This window comes from Fringilla coelebs (genome assembly GCF_963513975.1).
Source record: "Fringilla coelebs genome assembly, contig: SCAFFOLD_33, whole genome shotgun sequence".
NCBI lineage: Eukaryota > Metazoa > Chordata > Aves > Passeriformes > Fringillidae > Fringilla > Fringilla coelebs.
In genome coordinates this window covers 2,627,583-2,647,197 of record NW_028167443.1, presented here as the reverse complement: position 1 = coordinate 2,647,197, position 19,615 = coordinate 2,627,583, and the positions used below count along the sequence as shown (strand labels likewise).

Here is a 19,615-nt window from a genome sequence, read left to right as displayed (position 1 = left end):
GAGGACTGGGGGAAAGGAATTCCTGGCTTTCTGTCACATCGCATGATCTTCCGCACCGCCTGACCCTAACTACTACACTGTTCCTAATAAATTGTTCCTATCCCAGCCCACGAAATTTGTCTTTTGTGCTTTCCAAGGGAGGTAGGAAGGCAGCGAGTGGCTGTGAAGTTTTAGCAGGAGGAGAAAATTGGGGATTCCCATTCCTAAAACCTGGGCCATGGTGACCGAGCATCCCAGCTGGTCCCAACCCTGGTTGCCATGGCAAAACACTTGGGAGCGAGTCCCTGACTGGAGGTTGTGGGAACCTCTTCGCTCTGGTGCCCAGGGACAGGAGTGGAGGGAACAGCTGCAGCTGAGTTGGGGCAGCCTTAGGTTGGATCTCAGGGAAAGGTTTTTGCCCAGAGGCTGCTGGGGCCCTGCCCAGGCTCCCCAGGGAAGGTCCCAGCTCCAGGGATCTCTGAGCTCCAGCAGCATTTGGACAGCACTGCCAGGCACAGGTTGGCATTGTTGGGTTGTCCTGTGCAGGGCCAGCAGTTGGACTAGAAGATCCTCATGGGTCCCTCACAGCTCAACCAATTCTGTGGATCTGGAATCCCATGACCCTGGGAGTGGCACTGCAAATGGTTGCCATGGCAATGGACTCTGGCTCCAGGCCTGAGCTGATGAAGATGGCAACCATCCCTGGCATGGGGTCTCCATGAAGCTGCCAGGCGGATTTACCATAGGAACAGGGGGTTGGTGATGGATGCCATGGAAAATGTCCATAGCAATGGCTTCTAGTGATGTTTGCCTTCTAAGGATCCGAGTTGCCCCAGGCACTCAGAGGGGTTCCATGGGGAAATTCCAAGAGGCTCCAGGTTGTTCAAGAACTGGAATATCACACACAGAGACAAGGGCTCCATAGAAACCTCCCAGGGCTTTCTGGGGATGGTAAAGAGCCGTGTGGTCAGAGGCACTCACAGCCATTCCATGGTGACATCCCAGGGATCTTGGGCTGCAAAGGCACCGATCTGTCACAGGCACTCACAGGGACTCCACAGTGACATTCCAGGAGTCCCAGGCTGCCAAAGAGCCGGACTGTCCCAGACACTCCCAGGGGTTCCTCTCATGGGCAGAGTGGGAGCTTCAGGCAAAAGCTTTGTTTCTTTATTGGAGAAACTCCTGCTGAGTCATGAGGTAGAGAAATTACTCCAGCAGCCACCACAGAATCCCAAAAAACCTCCAGGACCCCATGACTTTTAAAATTCCTTCTAAAAGAGGAGACGGGGAGCAGCTGGATCCAATGCCAGCTCCAGACTTTGTCAAAGGTACAAAAGATTGGACAGGTGGAATTGAACTTTAATGCAATTTGTCCCACAGGATTAATGATGGAATGCCAGAGAGATTTCTAGAAATAAAGCTCTTTTTATTCTGAACATGATTAGACAGAAAGATCTTGATCAAAGTTCTTTCCTCCACAGCATAGGAGCTCTAACAATTAGAATCTTCTGCTCCAGGAAGCAATTTTGAAGTCACCAGGGCCTTGCTGCAGTTGTTGGAGCCCATTGCAGGCAGAGCCTCCTGCTCCAGCAGGAACTGCCTTTCCAGTGCCATGAGCAGGCCCAGTCCCGCTGCAGGAAAAGCCCCAGGCCAGCCCCAGCACAGGGAAGGCCTCGGGCACAAGGGCAGAGTGCCGTGCTGGGAGCTGTGCCAGGGAGAGCCTGAGGCACCAAAGGCACCTTGGCAGCAGCAGCTGCTTGCAGGGCATGGCCAGAAGCCTCCCTTGGCAACCCGGCCTGGTGGCCACCACTGCAGAGCTGCTGCCTCAGGGCTCCTTTCAGCCTGGGCTCTGAAAAGCCACTTGTGCTCCAGGAGCCTGACTGGGAAGCCATTGGCCCCAGCACCTTGGGGACAAGATATTAATGACAAAACTCTTCATGGCAGCAGAGACAAGGCAGGGGCAGAGGAAAGGGGAGAGCCAGGCCCAGGGAACAGGGCTGACATGGTGATGGCTGTGAGGTCACTGCCACTGCAGCAGCCTGGCTGCCCTCAGCAGACATTCTGGAGAGAAGCCTTGTGAGCTCACCCAGCACAGTAGAGAACCCACACAACAGGAATTCCATCGTTGGGAAGGGGATGGGGTTTTCCTATGTCAGGTTGCACTCCTGCTCCTGGACAATTCCTGGGATGGTGCATCCACTTCTCTGGAAAAACAGTGTCAGTTTTTTGCCACTCTCATCATTGTAAAATATTTCCTCCTTCTAACAAATGTAAATCGAGCCTCACTCACTTTAGACATATTGACATATTGTTCTGCCACTGCAAGATTGGGGTGAAAATACCTTTGGTCACTCTTTTCTCATTTTCACAGACCTTGGAATGGACACAACAATCCCCCCAGATGGGGTTTGGAGGTCTCATCACATAACCAGCAGGTAGAGGCGGCAGGCTCTAGACTTAGTGGGGTGGAGAGTGAGGACAGAACAGGAATAGCCTAGGAGGGGCTGAAGGGTGGTTTCAGAGAGGCTGGGGCTTTTCTTCCTAGAGGATAGAAATATGAGAAGGAAATAATGGCACCAAGGGCAGCTGGGCAGGCCCAGAGTGGGCACCAGCAGAAAGAAATTTCCCGGCCAGGGCAGGGCTGTGGTGCAACTCGTCCCCCAGCAGGAGCCTGGAGCAGCCCAAGGCTTTGTGTGGGCAGGCAGAGGCAGGCAGGAGGCAGAGCTGTCAGCAAAGGAAGGGGCCAGCCAGGTAGGGCAGCTGGGGGATGACGACAGCCTGCAGGGACAGAGGTGCAGGTTTGCTCAGCATCAGAGACACCTTTTTCTTGATTGTCTGTAGGAGCTGCAGGGGGTAGGATGGTCAGGACAGATGGAGACGAGAGATCTCTGAAGCCAGGTTGAGCAACTTGTGGTTTATTGCAAAGGGCGTTGGTGTAGTTCTGTAGAGAGCTTTGTAGACATTTGGCTAGCTGAGAGAGGGCATGTAGACACAATACCATTAACAAACTGAGAAGGACACAGACCTGAGAGTCAGCAGTCAGTGTCCAATGACAAAACTGGGCCATAATAACCTTGCTGCAACATGAGGATGTAGGAGGGTAGTGCCTTGCCAGAATAGGAAGAATAGTTTCAATAGTTGCAATGAAAATCCTAAAAGAATGTAGAAGTAGGTGTAACTGGATGATAAGTAAACCAACCAATCCTGAGCTCAGCTTTGCAATATGTATGAACTTCATTAAACCTAATATAAATGTATGCGACTACCGATCAATAAAGGAGATCTGCTGATCACCCATATTGGAGTGCCGCTTTTCTCCCGCTGATCCTACAAAGGTGCCCTGCTTGGAGCTGCCAGCCGCAGCTAGGAGTAGGCCTGAGAGAAGTAAAGAGAGTTGTAACGAGAGAGAAGGCAAGAGTGTGGTAAAGAGGATGAGAGAACGAGGTGTTCATTACAATACAATACAATACAATACAATACAATACAATACAATACAATACAATACAATACAATACAATACATCTTCTGAGTTGAATATTCTAGTTCTCACTAATAATCTAATACTAGGTCAAAATCCTATAGCATTTACATACCGCCTGTAAGAGTCATTACCATACTGTGTTACATTTTAAACCCTAAAAACTGCTCTTTGGACCCCTTCTGCTAAGCTAGCAGGGTCTGCTCTGACCCTTGGACCGGTCTGCAAGCAGAGGGTATTGTTTCATCAAATGGGATTGCCTTCAGCCGGCCACAGCATTGTTTTCCAGTTGTTCAGTAACGATGGTATCTCAAAGCTTGCTTTCATTTCTGTCTCGCTTGTAGTTTCTATATTCTCAAAATCTTTTCCAGGCAATCATATTTATAAGGATTTCCTGTTTCATCTTCCCCAACAGTTGTCCCCACCTCTCATCTTTGCCACCAGTGTTCTGCTCTAGCTGGAACCTGGGGACACTTTCTCAGTGCTGTCCTTCAATGGGACCCATGAACCCTTCTGGAAAACTTCAGTGTTTCAATCAGAGTTTGAGTTTTTGAGGAGGTTTTGAGCACACTCTGAGCCACTGATGAGTCTGAAGCAAACAGTGCTGTGTCTGTGCTGTTGAGCTGGGCCGGGCTCCTGGCCCAGAGGCAGCTCCTGGCAAGGGCAGCGCTGCAGAGAGACAGCTCTGGCCAGGAGCAGCTCCTGTGCACAGCCCAGCAGGGCTGGGGCACTGCCAGGGCACCTCAGGGACACCAGCAGGGCACAGAGCTCACAGGGGCTCAGCACTGCCAGGGGCTGTGGCATGTTCCAGAGGTGTCACAGTGGCACCTCTGTGGCTGTGTCAGAGAGGCACAGAGCAGCTGTGATGTCAGCAAGGGGCTGTGTGACAGCACAGAGTGGGCTGTGTAAGGTCAAAGACTGGGCTATGAAATCAAAGACACACAAAAGATCAAATTTTGTGTGAGGTCGTTGAGCAACAAGAGCATCATAGAGGGGTCTGTGTGACATCAAAGAGCAGGCTGTGGCATCATGGCATGGCTGTATGACTTCATAGAGCAGGTTGTGAGGTCAAAGTGTGTGCAGTGACATTACAGAGTGGCAGTATGACATCACAGAGAATTGCGTGACTTCACTGAGTGGTCTGTGACATAAGAGAGGTGGCTGTGACATGTAGGGTAGGATGTGACGCCATAGAGCAGACTCTACCATTATGGAGGGCGGATGTGTGAGATCAGAGAGTGGGTTGTGACATCACTGGGTGTCTGAGTAACATCACAGAACAGGCCGTGACATCACAGAATAGACTGTGACGTCACGGGGTGAGTTTGTGACATCACTGTTTCTTCTCTGACATCACAGTGCAACTGTATGACATCACAGAGTGATATCCCAGCATTGGCTCTGTGACATCACAAGGGGGATTTGTGTCATCCCAGCGTGGGCTGTGACATCACAGGAGCCTGTGAGACATCGAAGGTGGCTGTGTGACATAACAGGGGGCTCTGTGACATCACAAGGAGACTTTGTGACATCCCAGAGGGGGCTGTGACATCACAGGAGGCCGTGTGAAATCCCAGGAGCTGTTTGAGGTCACTGGGGAGGTCACTCTGCCCTGTCCCCCCTCATAAATCCCCCCAGAGCAGTCCAACCCTGCTCGTGCACAGAGGGGTCTCCTGTCCCCCCGGGTCCCCCTGCCCCCGGTGCTGCAGCCTCCCCCAGAGGATGTTCCACAAGGTCAACCCCAGAGCCTGACACGGGGATGGTGGGCCGGGGCCCTGGGGGTGGGAAAGGGTGACAGGGCCCCCCCAGTAGCATCCATGTGTCCCCCAGGCCCAGAGCCTGGGCCAGGGCTCCTTCACCCTGTTCCGAACGAGGCCTTGAGAGCGCTGAAAAAATCCCCAGCAAGGGATCAGCAAAAAACAGATTTAATATTAAGGGACAGCAGCACAAAGTTCCTTGGCAAGAGTCACTCTGCTCCTGACTGGACACTTCAGGCACACCAAGGAAACAAAACAACAACAAACCCAAACCAAATCCAGGCAATCAAACCAGAAAAGAGCTGAGAACTGTCCCTCTCTGTGCGTGTGACACAAGGGCACTGAGGGCAAGGGTAAAAGGAATTCAGCCTAAAAGCTTAACAGAGCTCAAACTCAATAGGACTTAACCTTGACTGATACCTTCAACTTCACAATTTAGCAAAAGAACAGCATATAACAGTATTTAACCTTACTTAAATCTATAACTTTGCAATTTAACAGAGGAATAACATTTAACAGTATTTAACTCTGCTTATAACATACATTAAACAACTTAGCCAAAGAACAACTCTTAGCAGCATTTAACTTCACTTAGACCTTGTGATTTAACCTCACCTACAGGCCTGACTGACTCAGCTATCCAAGGCACTAAAACCCCTCAGAGAGCAGCATTTCTGCCACATTTCCCCAGCACAGGCACTCCTGTGTGCACACAGACACAAAGAGTCAGTGCAAGGCACCTGTGAGAAATTCCCCTGAGGGCAGGGAATGCTCACTGCTGATGCTTTGGCATCTCCCCAGCAGGTGAAGGGCTGAGCCTGGAGGAGTGGGGGGATCGGCCCAGGCTCTGTCACTGTTTGGGATCCCCGAGTGCAGCAAACGGGAGAGTTCCCGGCTGGGAGAGGCCCCACTCAGAGGGAGTCGCTGGCCCAGGAGAGCTCCAAGGGCTCCTTTTTTGCAGGGCCCCACGAGAGGGGCTTCAGTCCCAGCAATGGCTCATCCTGGCCACACTTGGCATCAGCAGCTTTCTTTGGCAGTGTGAGAACAGGGATGTTGTGCCACTGAGGGAAAAGAAATAGTTCCTAGGGCTGCTCCTAAAGAAGCCAGGAGCTGTTTGGGCAGCAGCAGTGCCTGGAGCAGACAGTGTTTGTGATGAGCTGCAGAGGAGCTGAGCCCAGGGGCTGTTGGCCAAGGCCGAGGCCCAAGGAGCATTTCTCAGCTGGCAGGGCGGCCTGAGAATGGGAGGGGGGAATGCAGCAGCACAGGGCCATGGAACCAAGGGAGCCTTGTGACACTGTGGGGCCCTGTGAGACCAAGGGATCCTTGTGACACTGTGGGGCCTCATGGAATCATGGAGAGCACTGTGACATTGCTGGCCTCATGGAACCATGGGGACTGTTCCGACACTGTTTGGCCCCATGGAATGTAGGGATCATTGTGACACTGAGATTCCCCATCTAACCAAGGGTCCATTGTGACACCACGGGGCCTCATGGAACTGTGGAGACCATTGTGACACTGTGGGGTGTCGTGGAACCAAGGGGCCATTGTGACACTGTGAGAAACCTGGAGCCAAAAGTACATTGTGACGCTGCAAGGCCTCATGGAACCATGCAAAGACCATTATGACACTTCTCAGCCTTATGGAACCAAGGGGCCATTGTGACACTGAGGGGCACCATGGAATCACAGAGACCATTGTGACACTCAGGGGACACATGGAATCATGGAGAAAATTGTGACAATGTCAGGGCCTATGGAATAAGCAAAGGATTGTCACACTGTTAGGCCTCATGGAACCAGTAAGACCATTGTGACCCTGGGGGTCCTCACAGAACCAAGAGGACCATTGTGATATTGTGGGGCCTTGGGAAACCAAGAGGCCTTTGTGACACTGCAGGGCTGCATGGAACCAAAGGTCCATTGTGACATTGCAGGGCCTAATGTCATCAATGGTCCATTGTGACACTGGGGAACCAAAGGAGACCATTGTGACACAGCAAACCCCCAGGGTCCAAAGGTCCATTGTGACATTGCAGGGCTCATGGAACAGAGGAGTCACGTGACATTGTGGGGCCTGGGGAACCACAGAGACCATTGTGACACTGCCAAGGCCTCATGGAATCCTTGGGACCATTGTGACACTGCGGGGCCTTATGACACCTGGGGACCACTGTGACATTGTGGGACCCCATCAAACCTAGGGGCCAGTGTGACACTGCAGGTCTTCTTGTAATCAAGGGGTCATTGTGACATTGCTGGAGCCCATGGAATCAAGTCACCTTTATGACACTGTGGGCCCCATGGATCCAAGGCACCATTGTGACACTCTGGAGCCCCATAAAAGCAAGAGAACACAGAACAGGCCTGGCTGGTTTGGCCTCCTATGGACTGCCTGACTGGTCTAACTGACCTTTGCATGTTGAGGGTCTCTTCTCATCTGCTGCTGGAACACCTGGACTCTGTGCTTTCTTTCCTGTGAAAAAGAACTGTCCTTCTCCTCCAGGCACCCATGGTTAGAATTGGGATTTCATAGTCAAATTTCTTAATATCCAGGGATTGTTCCCATAGGAATGTTGTCAGGACAAGTCTGTCTGGCAGCAGTTTCAGGACAGTCACCTTTCATCTGTTCATCTTCCCCAAAACACTGGGGAAGGCTCCGTGCTTTTCTTTCTATGGGAAAGAACTATCCTGCTTCTACAGGCACCCATGGCCGAGATTGGGCTTCCACCTCCAAAATTCCCTATATCCAAAGACTGCTCCCAGGCAAAATCTGCCATTTCTGATAAGTCTGGCTGGCCTTGGACTAGTGAGGCTCTCACCTGCCTTCCAAACACTGGGGCTCTGTGCTTTCCTTCCTATGGAAAAGAACTGTCCTTCTCAGACAGGTGCCCATGGCCACAATAGGGGTTCTACCTCCAACATTGCCTTACTGTGAAAGACTGGAGGAGATAGTTGGCTGGAAACCTTTTGTGTGTGGGGGAGGAAGGGGCACGTCTATCCTTGCCCTGCCCTGGAAACCCAATCCCCCCAGAGCCTCTATCCCAGCCCTGCAGTGTCTGCCAGTCCTTGGCTCAGCACAGGCAATGCTCCATGGCCACCTCTGGAGCCCCCAGCACAGCTCCTGAGGGACCAAATGAGCCCGAGTCCCACTTGGAGGAAGGGCCCAGGAAGACCAAGGGGTATTAAAGGCTGACCACAAGGCAAGCACACATCTTGACCCTGCCTCCTCTTGGAATTTCCATCTGAACACTGCTGAAATTAAGGAGTTGGTAGTTGTGTGTGTGCTTCTCTGTATCTTTTTTGTCTTTCTCTCATTCTGTGTTGTCTTCTTCTGTTTCTGTGCTCCTGCAAATTTTGATTAACATTACATTGAACAGGCTTAGAGTTTATGAATTTGAATGGGCCAAGTCAATGCTTTGAGAAGTGTTTTTTGTTGATTGAATGTCTGTCATAGTTTGACATGAGAAGAATTTTAAAAAGTAATACAAAACTTTTTGTATAACTGGCAATCTGTTAAACCACTAAGATACTGAACACGCCTCTGTGAAACACATATGTTAAAGATGAAAAAACCCAGGAACCTCCTCTTTCTTTTCCAGTCAACAAAGAAGCAGCAGGCCCCAGCCCCTGTCTCAACTAAACCAAACCAAACCAAACCAAACCAAACCAAACCAAGCAGCCCTGCCTTGGGCCAAGCCCCTTCCCCCCTCTCCAGTCCATCCCCTCCCCATTGGCCCCATTCTGACCAAACCAAACCCCAACAGCTCCCAAACAGGAAAACAAAAGAGGCTACAAAACCTCAACCAGAACAAAGCGAGCCACAGCTATTAAAATCTTGCCATCAAGTCCCCTCCCCTTAACAAAATTAAAACTAAAATCTTCTACAACATACAACCCACACAAAATAATGCTACAACTAAAATTAACCACAAAAAAACCCCCAAAACCAACCATAAACCAATCCTAATACAACCCAACCACAAGTTACTGGCAGGTCAGGTGTTAACCCTTTCAATACTTCAATCCTCCCTCGAGTAAAAGAAAAACAAAACACAAGCATTTAAAAAACCAGCATCAAACCATCAAAGTCAGTAAAGATGAAATCCCAATTTTAAAAGAAGAAAAAATACCTTAATCTTAAAACTAAAGTCCTCTTATAAACTATAAAGAAAAAACTCTTTTTCTTTATAACACATAAAACTATAAAAAATAAATATACAAATTAATATCAAGCAAAAACCTCCACAATATGGTAAAACATGTTAAATAACCTGTAATTTCATCAAAAGTTTAAACAGAAAAATAAAAAAAGTAATGCAGAACCCCCAAGAGAAGATCTCTATTCCCAGAGATAAAAATAATTCTAAAAGTAAATAATAAAAACTTTTACCTTTAAATTACTCATCTTTAAAACAATACCCAATAAGTTGACATGGCCCATTAACAAGCTGTAAAAAAGCTTGTAGCAATAAAAACAACTTCACAATAACAACGTTCCTGAGACAACTGTTATCCATGACAGAATTAAGAACCCCCACAAAATATTTTTCCTCTTGTAAAAACACTTGTAGAAAGTTTAAGTTTTGTTTCTCTACATTGTCAGTTTAAAAAAAAGTTGTTAAAAAAAAAGCTCTATAAAAAAGTGTTCTAAAGAATTTATTTTAATTCTTACCACCTTCTTTCTTTTAGTTACTTTTAATAAAATTTTTTTTGGTAATGTTTCTCTGATTTTCTAAAGTTCCCATTAAAGGCTGTTTAGTTGTTTTGAGCTCCTGAGAATCTCTTGTTGATATATCTCCAGGGAGTCCAACTCTGAGAACACAAACAATTGTAATTCCTTTTAAATGTCCCATTGAGAGACTTTTTTAGTGGATGAGAGTCAGGGCTTGTCTGTCGTGCTTGGCACAGCCCAGGCAGGGCTTTCCCAGCCACATTCCACACTCCATTTCCCAGCTGGAGCCCCTGGTGCCTCCGAATTGTGCTGCCCCAGCCCCAGGGACGCTCTCCTTGTCTGCCCATTCCCCCATGGGCTCTGCAGGGATGGCCTCAGTGGGGGCTGCTGACATCCTTAGCAACTTGGAGGCTGCTGCTGAATTTCACTGCTCCACAGGCTTGTTCAGCCTTCAGCTCTTCAGGAATTCAGAGTCCCAGTGCTCATTAACATTCAGAACACCTTCACAAGCCAAGCCTGTGGGAAAAGTTTTATTTCAGTTTCCAAATAATTTGTAGTTAAGTACATCCCAGTAGTGTATTCAAAGTGAATACATGATATTTAAAAAGACAGCGACAAGAGATTTTTTTAGGTTCTGTTTAGTTTTGTTTTCCTGTTATTTATTGATATGTGCAAGCTCCATTTTACACTAAATCCAAGTGCCTCTTCATGCAGTTGGAATAGAGATGAAAATCAAGACCCTTCATAGCTGGCAATCAACCAGATTCTGTCCCTACCCCCACCCTACCATTTCCCCCATCCAAGCCCTGGCACTCAGAGCAGCCTTGTGCAAATCTGAGCTCCCTCCAGCCCAGGCTGCACCTGCAGCTTTCAGCTCCTTGGCTCCAACTCCCACCTGCATTCCTTGCAGAAGGAGCTGCCCCAGACACAGAGGGATGTTCATTTATTGTCAGCCAGCAAAGCCAAGGGAAGGCACAGCTCCATCAAATGCAAAAGTCATTCTTCTCCCTGGCTCTGCCCTGCCCCTGATCCCCACAGCCTGTCCTGTTTCCTTCATCCCTGAATTGACAGGCACTTTCTGGGACAAGCAAGCTCTGCTCTGGGGATGGAGGGCGGCGTAAGTGCCAGCACTGGAGTGGGAACCACAACTCATCAGGTTTGTGTCCTTTGAGGGTCAGGAACTGGTGAGACTCAGAGGCACAGAAAGTTTCTCTTCATGGCCAACAGACCACAGTTTAACAGGACACAATTTAATAACGATCTCACTCTTCCCTAAGCCATGTGCGATGTCCCAGCAGTGTCTGATGAGTCCACCATCCACAAGTGATTTCCATATTAAAATTGATTTTAGACAAACATGGTTCTTATGATAAATATGTACACAATCAAGTTCTTGTATCAGGATGCTCATCCTAGAGTGGAAGCAAAACAGCTCCAACAGTTCCTGATTTTCAAAGCTGTCAGTGGTGGATGGAGAAGGGAGGTCAGGCTGCTCTTGGTGTTGAGGAAATGATGAAACCAGCCTGACTCATTTCATTCCTCCTGTCCTGGCTGATCTCCTCTCTTTCTCCATTCACCCATTGGCTTTTGTCTCCCACCAGCCCCCTGGTGAAGAGCCTGGCTCTGTGTTCTCCATCACCTCCTCGCTGGCACTGCCAGGCTGGGATGAGGAGCCGCTCAGCCTTCCCTGCTTCAGGCTGGACAAGCACAGCTCTCTCAGCCTCTGCTCACAGTCCAAGGGCTCCAGCCCCACCTTGGAGGCCTTTCCCAGACCTTGCTCCAGCTGCCAGACATCTTTCCTGCCCTGGGCAACCCAAACAAGGCCACAGTCACCTGGATAATCCCTGTCCTTAGTGTCCTGGTCTCACAGCCCTGGCCCCTTGTCCCCATGTCAGTCTCTGGGGTGGATCCTGATGAACATCCTTTGGTGGAGGCTGTGGCTCCAGGTGGGCCGGGGGGATACCGGGAGACAGGGACCCTGCTGGACATGAACAGCATTGGACTTGTTGGGAGAAACTGTGAGGGGGAGCTGGGGCGGAGTGACCAACCCAGTGACTTCACACAGCCCTGCTGGGATGTCACACAGCCCTCCCTGGGATGTCACACAGCCCCTCTGGGATGTCACAGCCTGCTCTGTGATGTCACAGCCCATTCTCTAATGTCACACAGTTGGTCTCCTGTGTCACAGCAAACTCTTGGATATCACAGTCTGCTCTGTGATGTCACAGCCTGCTCTGTGCGGTCACAGCCCATTCTCTAATGTTACACAGCTGGTCTTTGATGTCACAGCCAACTCTGTGATGTCATAGTCTTCACTGTGATGTCAGACCTCTGCCCTGTGATGTCACAGCCCATTCTCTGTGATGTCACATAGACAGTCTATGATATCATAGCTTATTAATGACCCCATATAACCCACTCCGTGATGTCACAGCCCACTCTGTGACCTCATGTTACCAGATGAGAAATTGTCTACACCAGGTGCACTGACACCTGGAGCTTGTTCTCTAAAACATCAGGCCTATGGAAACCACAAAATGCCCATTGTGTGAGAAGGGGAACTGGAAGTTCACTGGTCTCAGTGTCCTGCCAGCTCAGCCAGGCCCACTGGAACGTTGGGGTCCACGACCACCAGGGACCACCAGAGAGACCCCCAGGGCAGAAGAACACATGGGTAAAGGGGACGGGAAATATGTTAATGATTTTGGGGAAATTATTATCATATGTGTGTTTAGTCCAGGACAATCAATGAATATGTGTGCAAAATCCAGAATAGAAACAGAAACTTTCCTTTGCTCAGCCTGCAGGGCTTTGGGAGGAGCTGTCCCCCATGCATCCAGCTGAATAAAGAATGCTGCTGCTTAATGCTGCATTGGTGTTTTCTGGTTTACCAAATTTTTGGTAACACTCCCATTGCCAAGGAAAGCTCTGTCTCCTGCTGTTCACAAACAGAGAAGGGCTGGTGGCAGATGTGGGGGTCAGAGGCTGCCTCGGTCACAATGACCATGAAATAATCAAGTTTTCAATGTTGTGTGAAATAAGGAGGGGCAGCAACAAAACTTCTACACTGGAATTAGGAAGGGCAGACTTTGGCCTGTTTAGGATGCAGATTTGGGGAGCACTGAATCAGGTATTGATTTTTAAAAGGAAAACAGCCCTTAAAAACAAAGGGGTCCATGAAGGATGGACACATCTCAAGAAATTAATCTTAAGGGGCAAGAAGCAGCCTATCCCAGTGTGGCAAAGGATGAGCTGGTGAGGAAAATGACTGTCCTGGCTGTCCATGGAGCCTTTGTGGGGAACTCAGGGGAAAAAAGGACTGGCAGCTCAGGAAGTGTTTAAGGGTGTCATTAGGTTATATAGAAAGAAAAGTTGAGTGGTGAAAGCTCAATTAGAGCTTAACCTGGCCACTTCTGGAAAAAAGAAAATTATAAAAAAATTTATAGCAAAAAGAGGGAGATGGAGAACCTTTACTCTTTTTTGGATTCAGTGGAGGATATAGCAACTAAAGACAAGGAAAAGGCTGAGCTACTTAACACCTTGTTTGTCTCAATTTTCAATATTAGGAGAGGTTGTCCTCAGAACAAGTGTTCTGCTGAGCTGGTAGATGGGCAGAACAGCCCCCTATAATCCAGGAGGAAGCAGCTGGTGACCTGCTGAGCCACTCAGATGCTCACAGGTGTGTGGGTCAGATGGGATCCATCCTAGGGGGATGAGGGAGGTGGTGGATGAGCTCCCTAAGCTGCTCTCCATCATTTACCATCAGTCCTGGCTCAGCAGGGAGGTCCCAGAGGACTGGAGGTGGCAGTGTGAGCCCATCCCCAAGAAGGGCTGGAAGGAGGATCTGGGGAACTCCAGGCCTGTCAGCCTGACCTGGGTGCCCGGCAAGGAAATGGAACAGATCACCTTGAGTGCCATCACAGGGCACCCACATGATAGCTGAGGGATCAGAGCCAGCCAACACGGATTTAGGAGGGGCAGGTCTTGCCTGACCAACCTGGTCTCTCCTGTTATGACCAGGTAACCCACCTGTGGATGTGGGAAAGGTTGTGGATGTTGTGTGCCTGGATTTCAGCAAAGCCTTTGACACAGTAAGCCATAGAATTCTCTGGAAAAGCTGCAGCCCATAGGTTGGACATGTTCACCCTTCCCTGGTAAAGAGCTGGCTGGAGGCTGGGCCCAGAGCATGATGGGGATGGTGCTGCATCCATTGCGTGTCCAGTCTCCAGTGGTGTCTCCCAAGGGCCTGTGTTGGGCCCAGTGCTTTTAAAATCTTCATTGACAATGTGGATGAGAAGATTGAGCCCACTATTAACAGGTTTGCAGATGACACCAAGCTGGGTGTGAGTGTGGATCTGATGGAGGGTATGAGGGCTCTGCACAGGGCTCTGAACCAGGTTCATCCAGGGCCCAAATCCAACAAGGTCAGGTTTAAGAAGTCAAAGTGCTGGACCCTGCACTTTGGCCACAGTAACCCCTGCAGCACTACAGGCTGGGGACAGAGGGGCTGGATAGCAGGCAGGCAGAAAGGGACCTGCAGGGACTGATGGACAGCAGGCTGGACATGAGGCAGCAGTGTGCCCAGGCTGCCAAGAAGGCTCCTGGCCTGGATCAGGAATGGTGTGGCCAGCAGGAGCAGGGCAGTGATTCTTCCCCAATTCTCGGGGACATTGGTTGGGCAGCACCTCAAGTGCTGTGTCCAGTTCTTGGCCCCCAATTTAGGAAGAACATGGCGGGGCTGGAGCATGTCCAGAGAAGGCCAACAAGGCTGGTGAGGGGTCTGTAACACAAGTCCTGTGAGGAGCGGCTGAGGGAGCTGGAGTTGTTTTTCCTGGAGAAGAGGAGGCTCAGGGGAGACCTCATCACTCTCTACAATTCCCTGACAGGAAGGAGCAGCCAGCTGGGGATCAGGCTCTTTTCCAAGGGAACAGTAACAGGATAAGAGCACAGAGGCTTAAGCTGCAACAGGGAAAGTTTAGCCTGGACGTTAGGAAATATTCTTCACACAAAGTGTGATTGGGCATTGGAACAGGCTGCCCGGGAAGATGGGTGAGTCACCATCCCTGGAAATGTTTAAAGAAGACTGGATATGGCACTCAGTGCCATGGCCTGGGTGACAAGGTGGTGTTGGATCTCAGGTTGGACTTGATGCTCTCCAAGGTGTTTTGCAGCCTGGCTGATTCTCTGATGATTGTGACACTGCAGGGGCCTGGGGAAGCAAGGGGCCATTGTGATACTGTAGGGCTTGGTGGCACTGGGAGGACCATGGTGACACTGTGTACAACATGGCAGCACAGAGCCAAGGGGGCATTGTGACACTGTGGGGCTGAATGGAAACGAGAAGTCAATGGTGACAGTCTGGGTCCTGGTGGAACCACAGAGGCCACTGTGACCCTGCAGGGCCTTGTGGAACCATGCAGAGCATTGGGACAGAGCAGGACCTGGTGTCATGATGGGGCTATTGTGACACTGCAGGGCCCCATGGAACCAAGGGGCCAGTGCTGTTCCTCAGGGACTCCTGCAATGAAGGGAACATGTTTGCCACCATGGTGGTCCTTGGGACCATGAGGCCATTGTGACATTGTGGAACCAAGGAGAGCATTGCTGCACTGCCAGACCTCATGGAACCAAGGATCCATTGTGACACTGCAGGGCCTTGGGGGCCCAATGGAAATTGTGACACTGCAGGGCCCAAAGATCCAGGACTTTGTGACACCAAGGGGTGCCATGGAACCAAAGGGACATTGTGACACTGGGAGGCCTCAAGGAATCATGGAGACCATTGGGACACTCTAGGGGTTCATGGTGACACCAAGTTGTCTGAGAGTATTGATCTGCTGAAGGGTAGGAGGGCTCTGCACGGGGCACCGGACAGGCTGGATCCTGGGACCAAATCCAACAAGGTCAGGTTTAACAAGTCCAAGTGCTGGGTCCTGCACTTTGGGCACAACAACCCCTGCAGCAGTACAGGCTGGGGACAGAGTTGTTGGACAGCAGCCAGGCAAAAAGGGAACTGCAGGGACTGATGGACAGCAGGCTGGACAGGAGGCAGCAGTGTGCCCAGGCGGCCAAGAAGGCCAAAAGCTCCTGGCCTGGATCAGGAATGGTGTGGCCAGTAGGAGCAGGGCAGTGATTCTTCCCCTGTGCTCAGCACTGGTTGGGCAGCACCTCGAGTGCCGTGTCCAGTTCTTGGCCCCCAATTTAGGAAGAACATGGAGGGGCTGGAGCGTGTCCAGAGAAGGGCAACAAGGCTGATGAGAGTTCTGTAACACAAGTCCTGTGAGGAGAGGCAGAGAGCTGGAGTTGTTTATCCTGGAGAAGAGAAGGCTCAGGGGAGACAAGGCACTGTCAGGACACAGGTTGGACTTGATGATCTCCAAGGCCTTTTCCAACCTTGATGATTCTGTGATTCTCTGAAGCCACTCTTGGAGCAGTTGCACGATGAGCCCTGGGCCTCCTCTTCAGAAGCTCCAGCAGTCCAGGTCCCTCAGCTTCTTCTGCCAGCCCCAAATCCCATCCTGTCAGTCCTGCAGAGCCTCTGCAGCTCCTCCTCATTGCCCAGAACAGGGAGCCCCAGAGGCAGACATAGCAGCCCAGATGTGTCCCCTGGCCTGTGGTGCCTGTGACAAGGGAGCAGCACGAAGCACTGCAGGAGCCTGCAGACAATTCCTGCAGCACTTGTAGGATGATCCTGCTGCCCAAAGGACGTTCCCATGCTGCCAAGTCAGGAACTGCAATGAGGAGCGGAGCCAGAGAGGAAAGGGCAAACAGGGATGGGCTGTTTGCAGGCAAGGGAACAGGGCTGGGCAAGAAGAAGAACTTTGTAGCAGGAAGAGTAAAGTGAGCAAAGGTGAAGCAAAGGAAATGCTCAGGGCAGTTTGGGGGTGGCTGCCAGGCAGCCCTGGCTCTGAGCAACAGCGTCTGCAGTGGGACAGGAAACTCCCAGCTGATGGGAACAAACTTTCTGGCTGACTGCAGAGGCCACAACAAAGCTGAGTGGTTTCCCTGGTGTCCCCCAGCCCTTCCTGGCCCCAGGGGCTGATGGCATTTGTGCTCCCTCAGGTTCATGTCCCCACACCAACAGCATGGGGGTGCTCCCCCCTCCTCTGTGCAATGCAAACTGGGACTCCTGAGCCAGTGCTGCCATTTCTGTGCCTGCAAGGATGGGGCAGCTGTGTGTGCTGAGAGAAGAGGCCAGGACTGCAGAGGAGGGATGTTGTTGGCAGCTCCATGAGGACGCTCTGGGATGCTGCCCTGGGCTGTCCAGCACACTGAGGATGGATCAGCCCCTGTTCTGCTGCTCCTTCCCATCTCCCCCAGGGCCCTTACAGAGCACCAGCCATGCTGTTTGCCCCCAGCCTGCCCATGGCCACCCTGGGGCTGCTCATAGGGGCTTTCTGTTCTCAGCATTGGCCTGGCTGTGTTCTTGAGAGAGGCTGTGCAAGGTGCCTGGAGACCCCAGGGCCTGGCCTGAGGTGTCAGCACTGCCCCAGCAGTGCCCATGGCCTGTCCCTGCTGTAGGCCCGGCATTTCCACCCCCAGGACTGTGCCCAGCCCTGAGAGCACTCAGGCCCTACAGCAACACCAGGGCCACCAGGGCAGCAGGGCAGGAGCAGCACTGGCAACACCAAGTGCTGCTGCTGCTGGGCACAGCTGCTGTGCCAGCACTGATCAGCCCCCAGCTGTGCACAAAGACATTGCTGCTGCAGCTCCAGAGAAGGCAACAAAGGGGCATCTCGGCAGAAATCTTTGCTTGGAGATCCTTTGGTTCCCTTTAAAGCCACCAAGAGCACAACCATTCATTGACACAATCTGTGGCCACAGAGAAGGTAGAGAGAAACAAAATGAGACATGAGAAACAGAATGAGAAAGGGCACAAACAATGACATTTCTTACTGGACTTTATGAAAAATGTAAAACAAAGAAAAAGAACCCCTCAAATGAAACCAACAAGAAATATCAAAGATTACTTTTATTTCAAGTAATTTGCAGAAATTAGCCAGAAGTTTAATGTTCCTGAAGCCATCCAGTCATCAGTCTCCGCACTGCAGCCTTCAGCTCCTGGTTCCTCAGGCTGTAAATGAGAGGGTTCAGGGCTGGAGTCACCACCGAGTACAGAACTGACAGAGCTAGATCCACGAATGGGGAGGACATGGAGGGGGGCCTCATGTAGGAAAATATGGCAGTGCTGACAAACAGGGAGACCACAGCCAGGTGAGGGAGGCAGGTGGAAATGGCTTTGTGCCGTCCTTGCTCAGAGGGGATCCTCAGCACAGCCCTGAAGATCTGCACATAGGAGAAAACAATGAACACAAAACAACACAATGATAAAGTGGCAGTCACTACAAGAAGCCCAAGTTCCCTGAGGTAGGATTTGGAGCAGGAGAGCTTGAGGATCTGTGGGATTTCACAGAAGAACTGGCCCAGGGCATTGCCATGGCACAGGGGCAGGGAAAATGTATTGGCTGTGTGCATGAGTGCATTGAGAAAGGCAGTGGCCCAGGCAGCTGCTGCCATGTGGGCACAAGCTCTGCTGCCCAGGAGGGTCCCATAGTGCAGGGGTTTGCAGATGGACACATAGCGGTCGTAGCACATGATGGTCAGGATGGAAAGTTCTGCTGAGATGAAAAAGACAAAAAAAAAGAGTTGAGCAGCACATCCTGTGTAGGAGATGTTCCTGGTGTCCCAGAGGGAATTGTGCATGGCTTTGGGGACAGTGGTGCAGATGAAGCCCAGGTCAGTGAAGGCCAGGTTGAGCAGGAAGAAAAACATGGGTGTGTGCCGGTGGTGGCCGCAGGCTACAGTGCTGATGATGAGGCCATTGACCAGGAGGGCAGCCAGGGAGATGCCCAGCAAGAGGCAGAAGTGCAGGAGCTGTAGCTGCCGTGTGTCTGCCAATGCCAGCAGGAGGAAGTGGCTGATGGAGCTGCTGTTGGACATTTGCTGGGGCTGCACATGGGGACCTGTTCATGGAGAAAGGACAGTGAAAAGTCAGGAGAGGCTGCTTTGAGCCAATCCTGAGCCATTCCCTTTAGACTGTCCTGCTGGGACTCACCCAGCCTTGTTCCTGCTCTGGGAAAACCTTTATCCAGGTCCCGGATGAGTTCCAGTTTCGCTGGCTGAGTGTGTCAGGAGCAGCCAGCCCCGTGCGTGGGGGCTCTCGAGGAGCCATCCCTGCCCTGCTGCCCAGGGTTTATGGCCCTGGGTCAGAGGGACAAGGCTGGATATTCAGGATTTGTCAGGGGAATCACTCCTAATGCAGAAAGGCTTGGTAGCCTCTGCACTCCCAGTTCTAAAGGATGGCAGGATTTGGTTTTAGGAATTGTTTTCCTACCCACACATCGTTCCTGGCTCTCTGAGGTCAGAAATCCCCAGCATTCCTGCTGCACTCAGAGTTTGCCACTGAGAGATGGGAGAGGCAAAGGATTCCCTGTGGCTCAGGGAAATTGAGGGGCTGCATGGGCTTGTTCCTAGCTGTCCTGGCTTTGCACCTTTGGCTGCAATCAGAGCACAATCACACTCCCGAGTCACCCTAGGATGAACTAGACCCTGCCCCCCCCAGAGCAGAGGGATCCCTGAATGTCTCACCCTCTCCAAAGGTCTCTGGGCAAGGTCTCAGCACCCCTGGTGCCAAGGACACTCACAGCTCCCTTGGCAAACCCAACAGCATTTCCTCAGCTCTGGCAGTTCTGCTCTTCCCCATGGGACGTTCAGGGAACTTTGAGG

General features: G+C 51.0%; 2 protein-coding genes across 2 annotated transcripts in view; one reads left to right on the top strand and one right to left on the bottom strand.

The window, feature by feature from the left end:
- Positions 1–19,615, top strand: part of LOC311165919 (uncharacterized protein) — a 465,566-nt gene that overhangs the window by 320,230 nt on the left and 125,721 nt on the right. The window lies entirely within an intron of this gene.
- On the bottom strand, positions 17,897–18,829 carry LOC311165900 (olfactory receptor 14J1-like; the record flags this gene model as incomplete). Its single annotated transcript, XM_084227391.1, has 1 exon — positions 17,897–18,829. The coding sequence occupies one exon, from the start codon at positions 18,827–18,829 to the stop codon at positions 17,897–17,899; it is 933 nt and encodes a 310-aa protein (XP_084083517.1).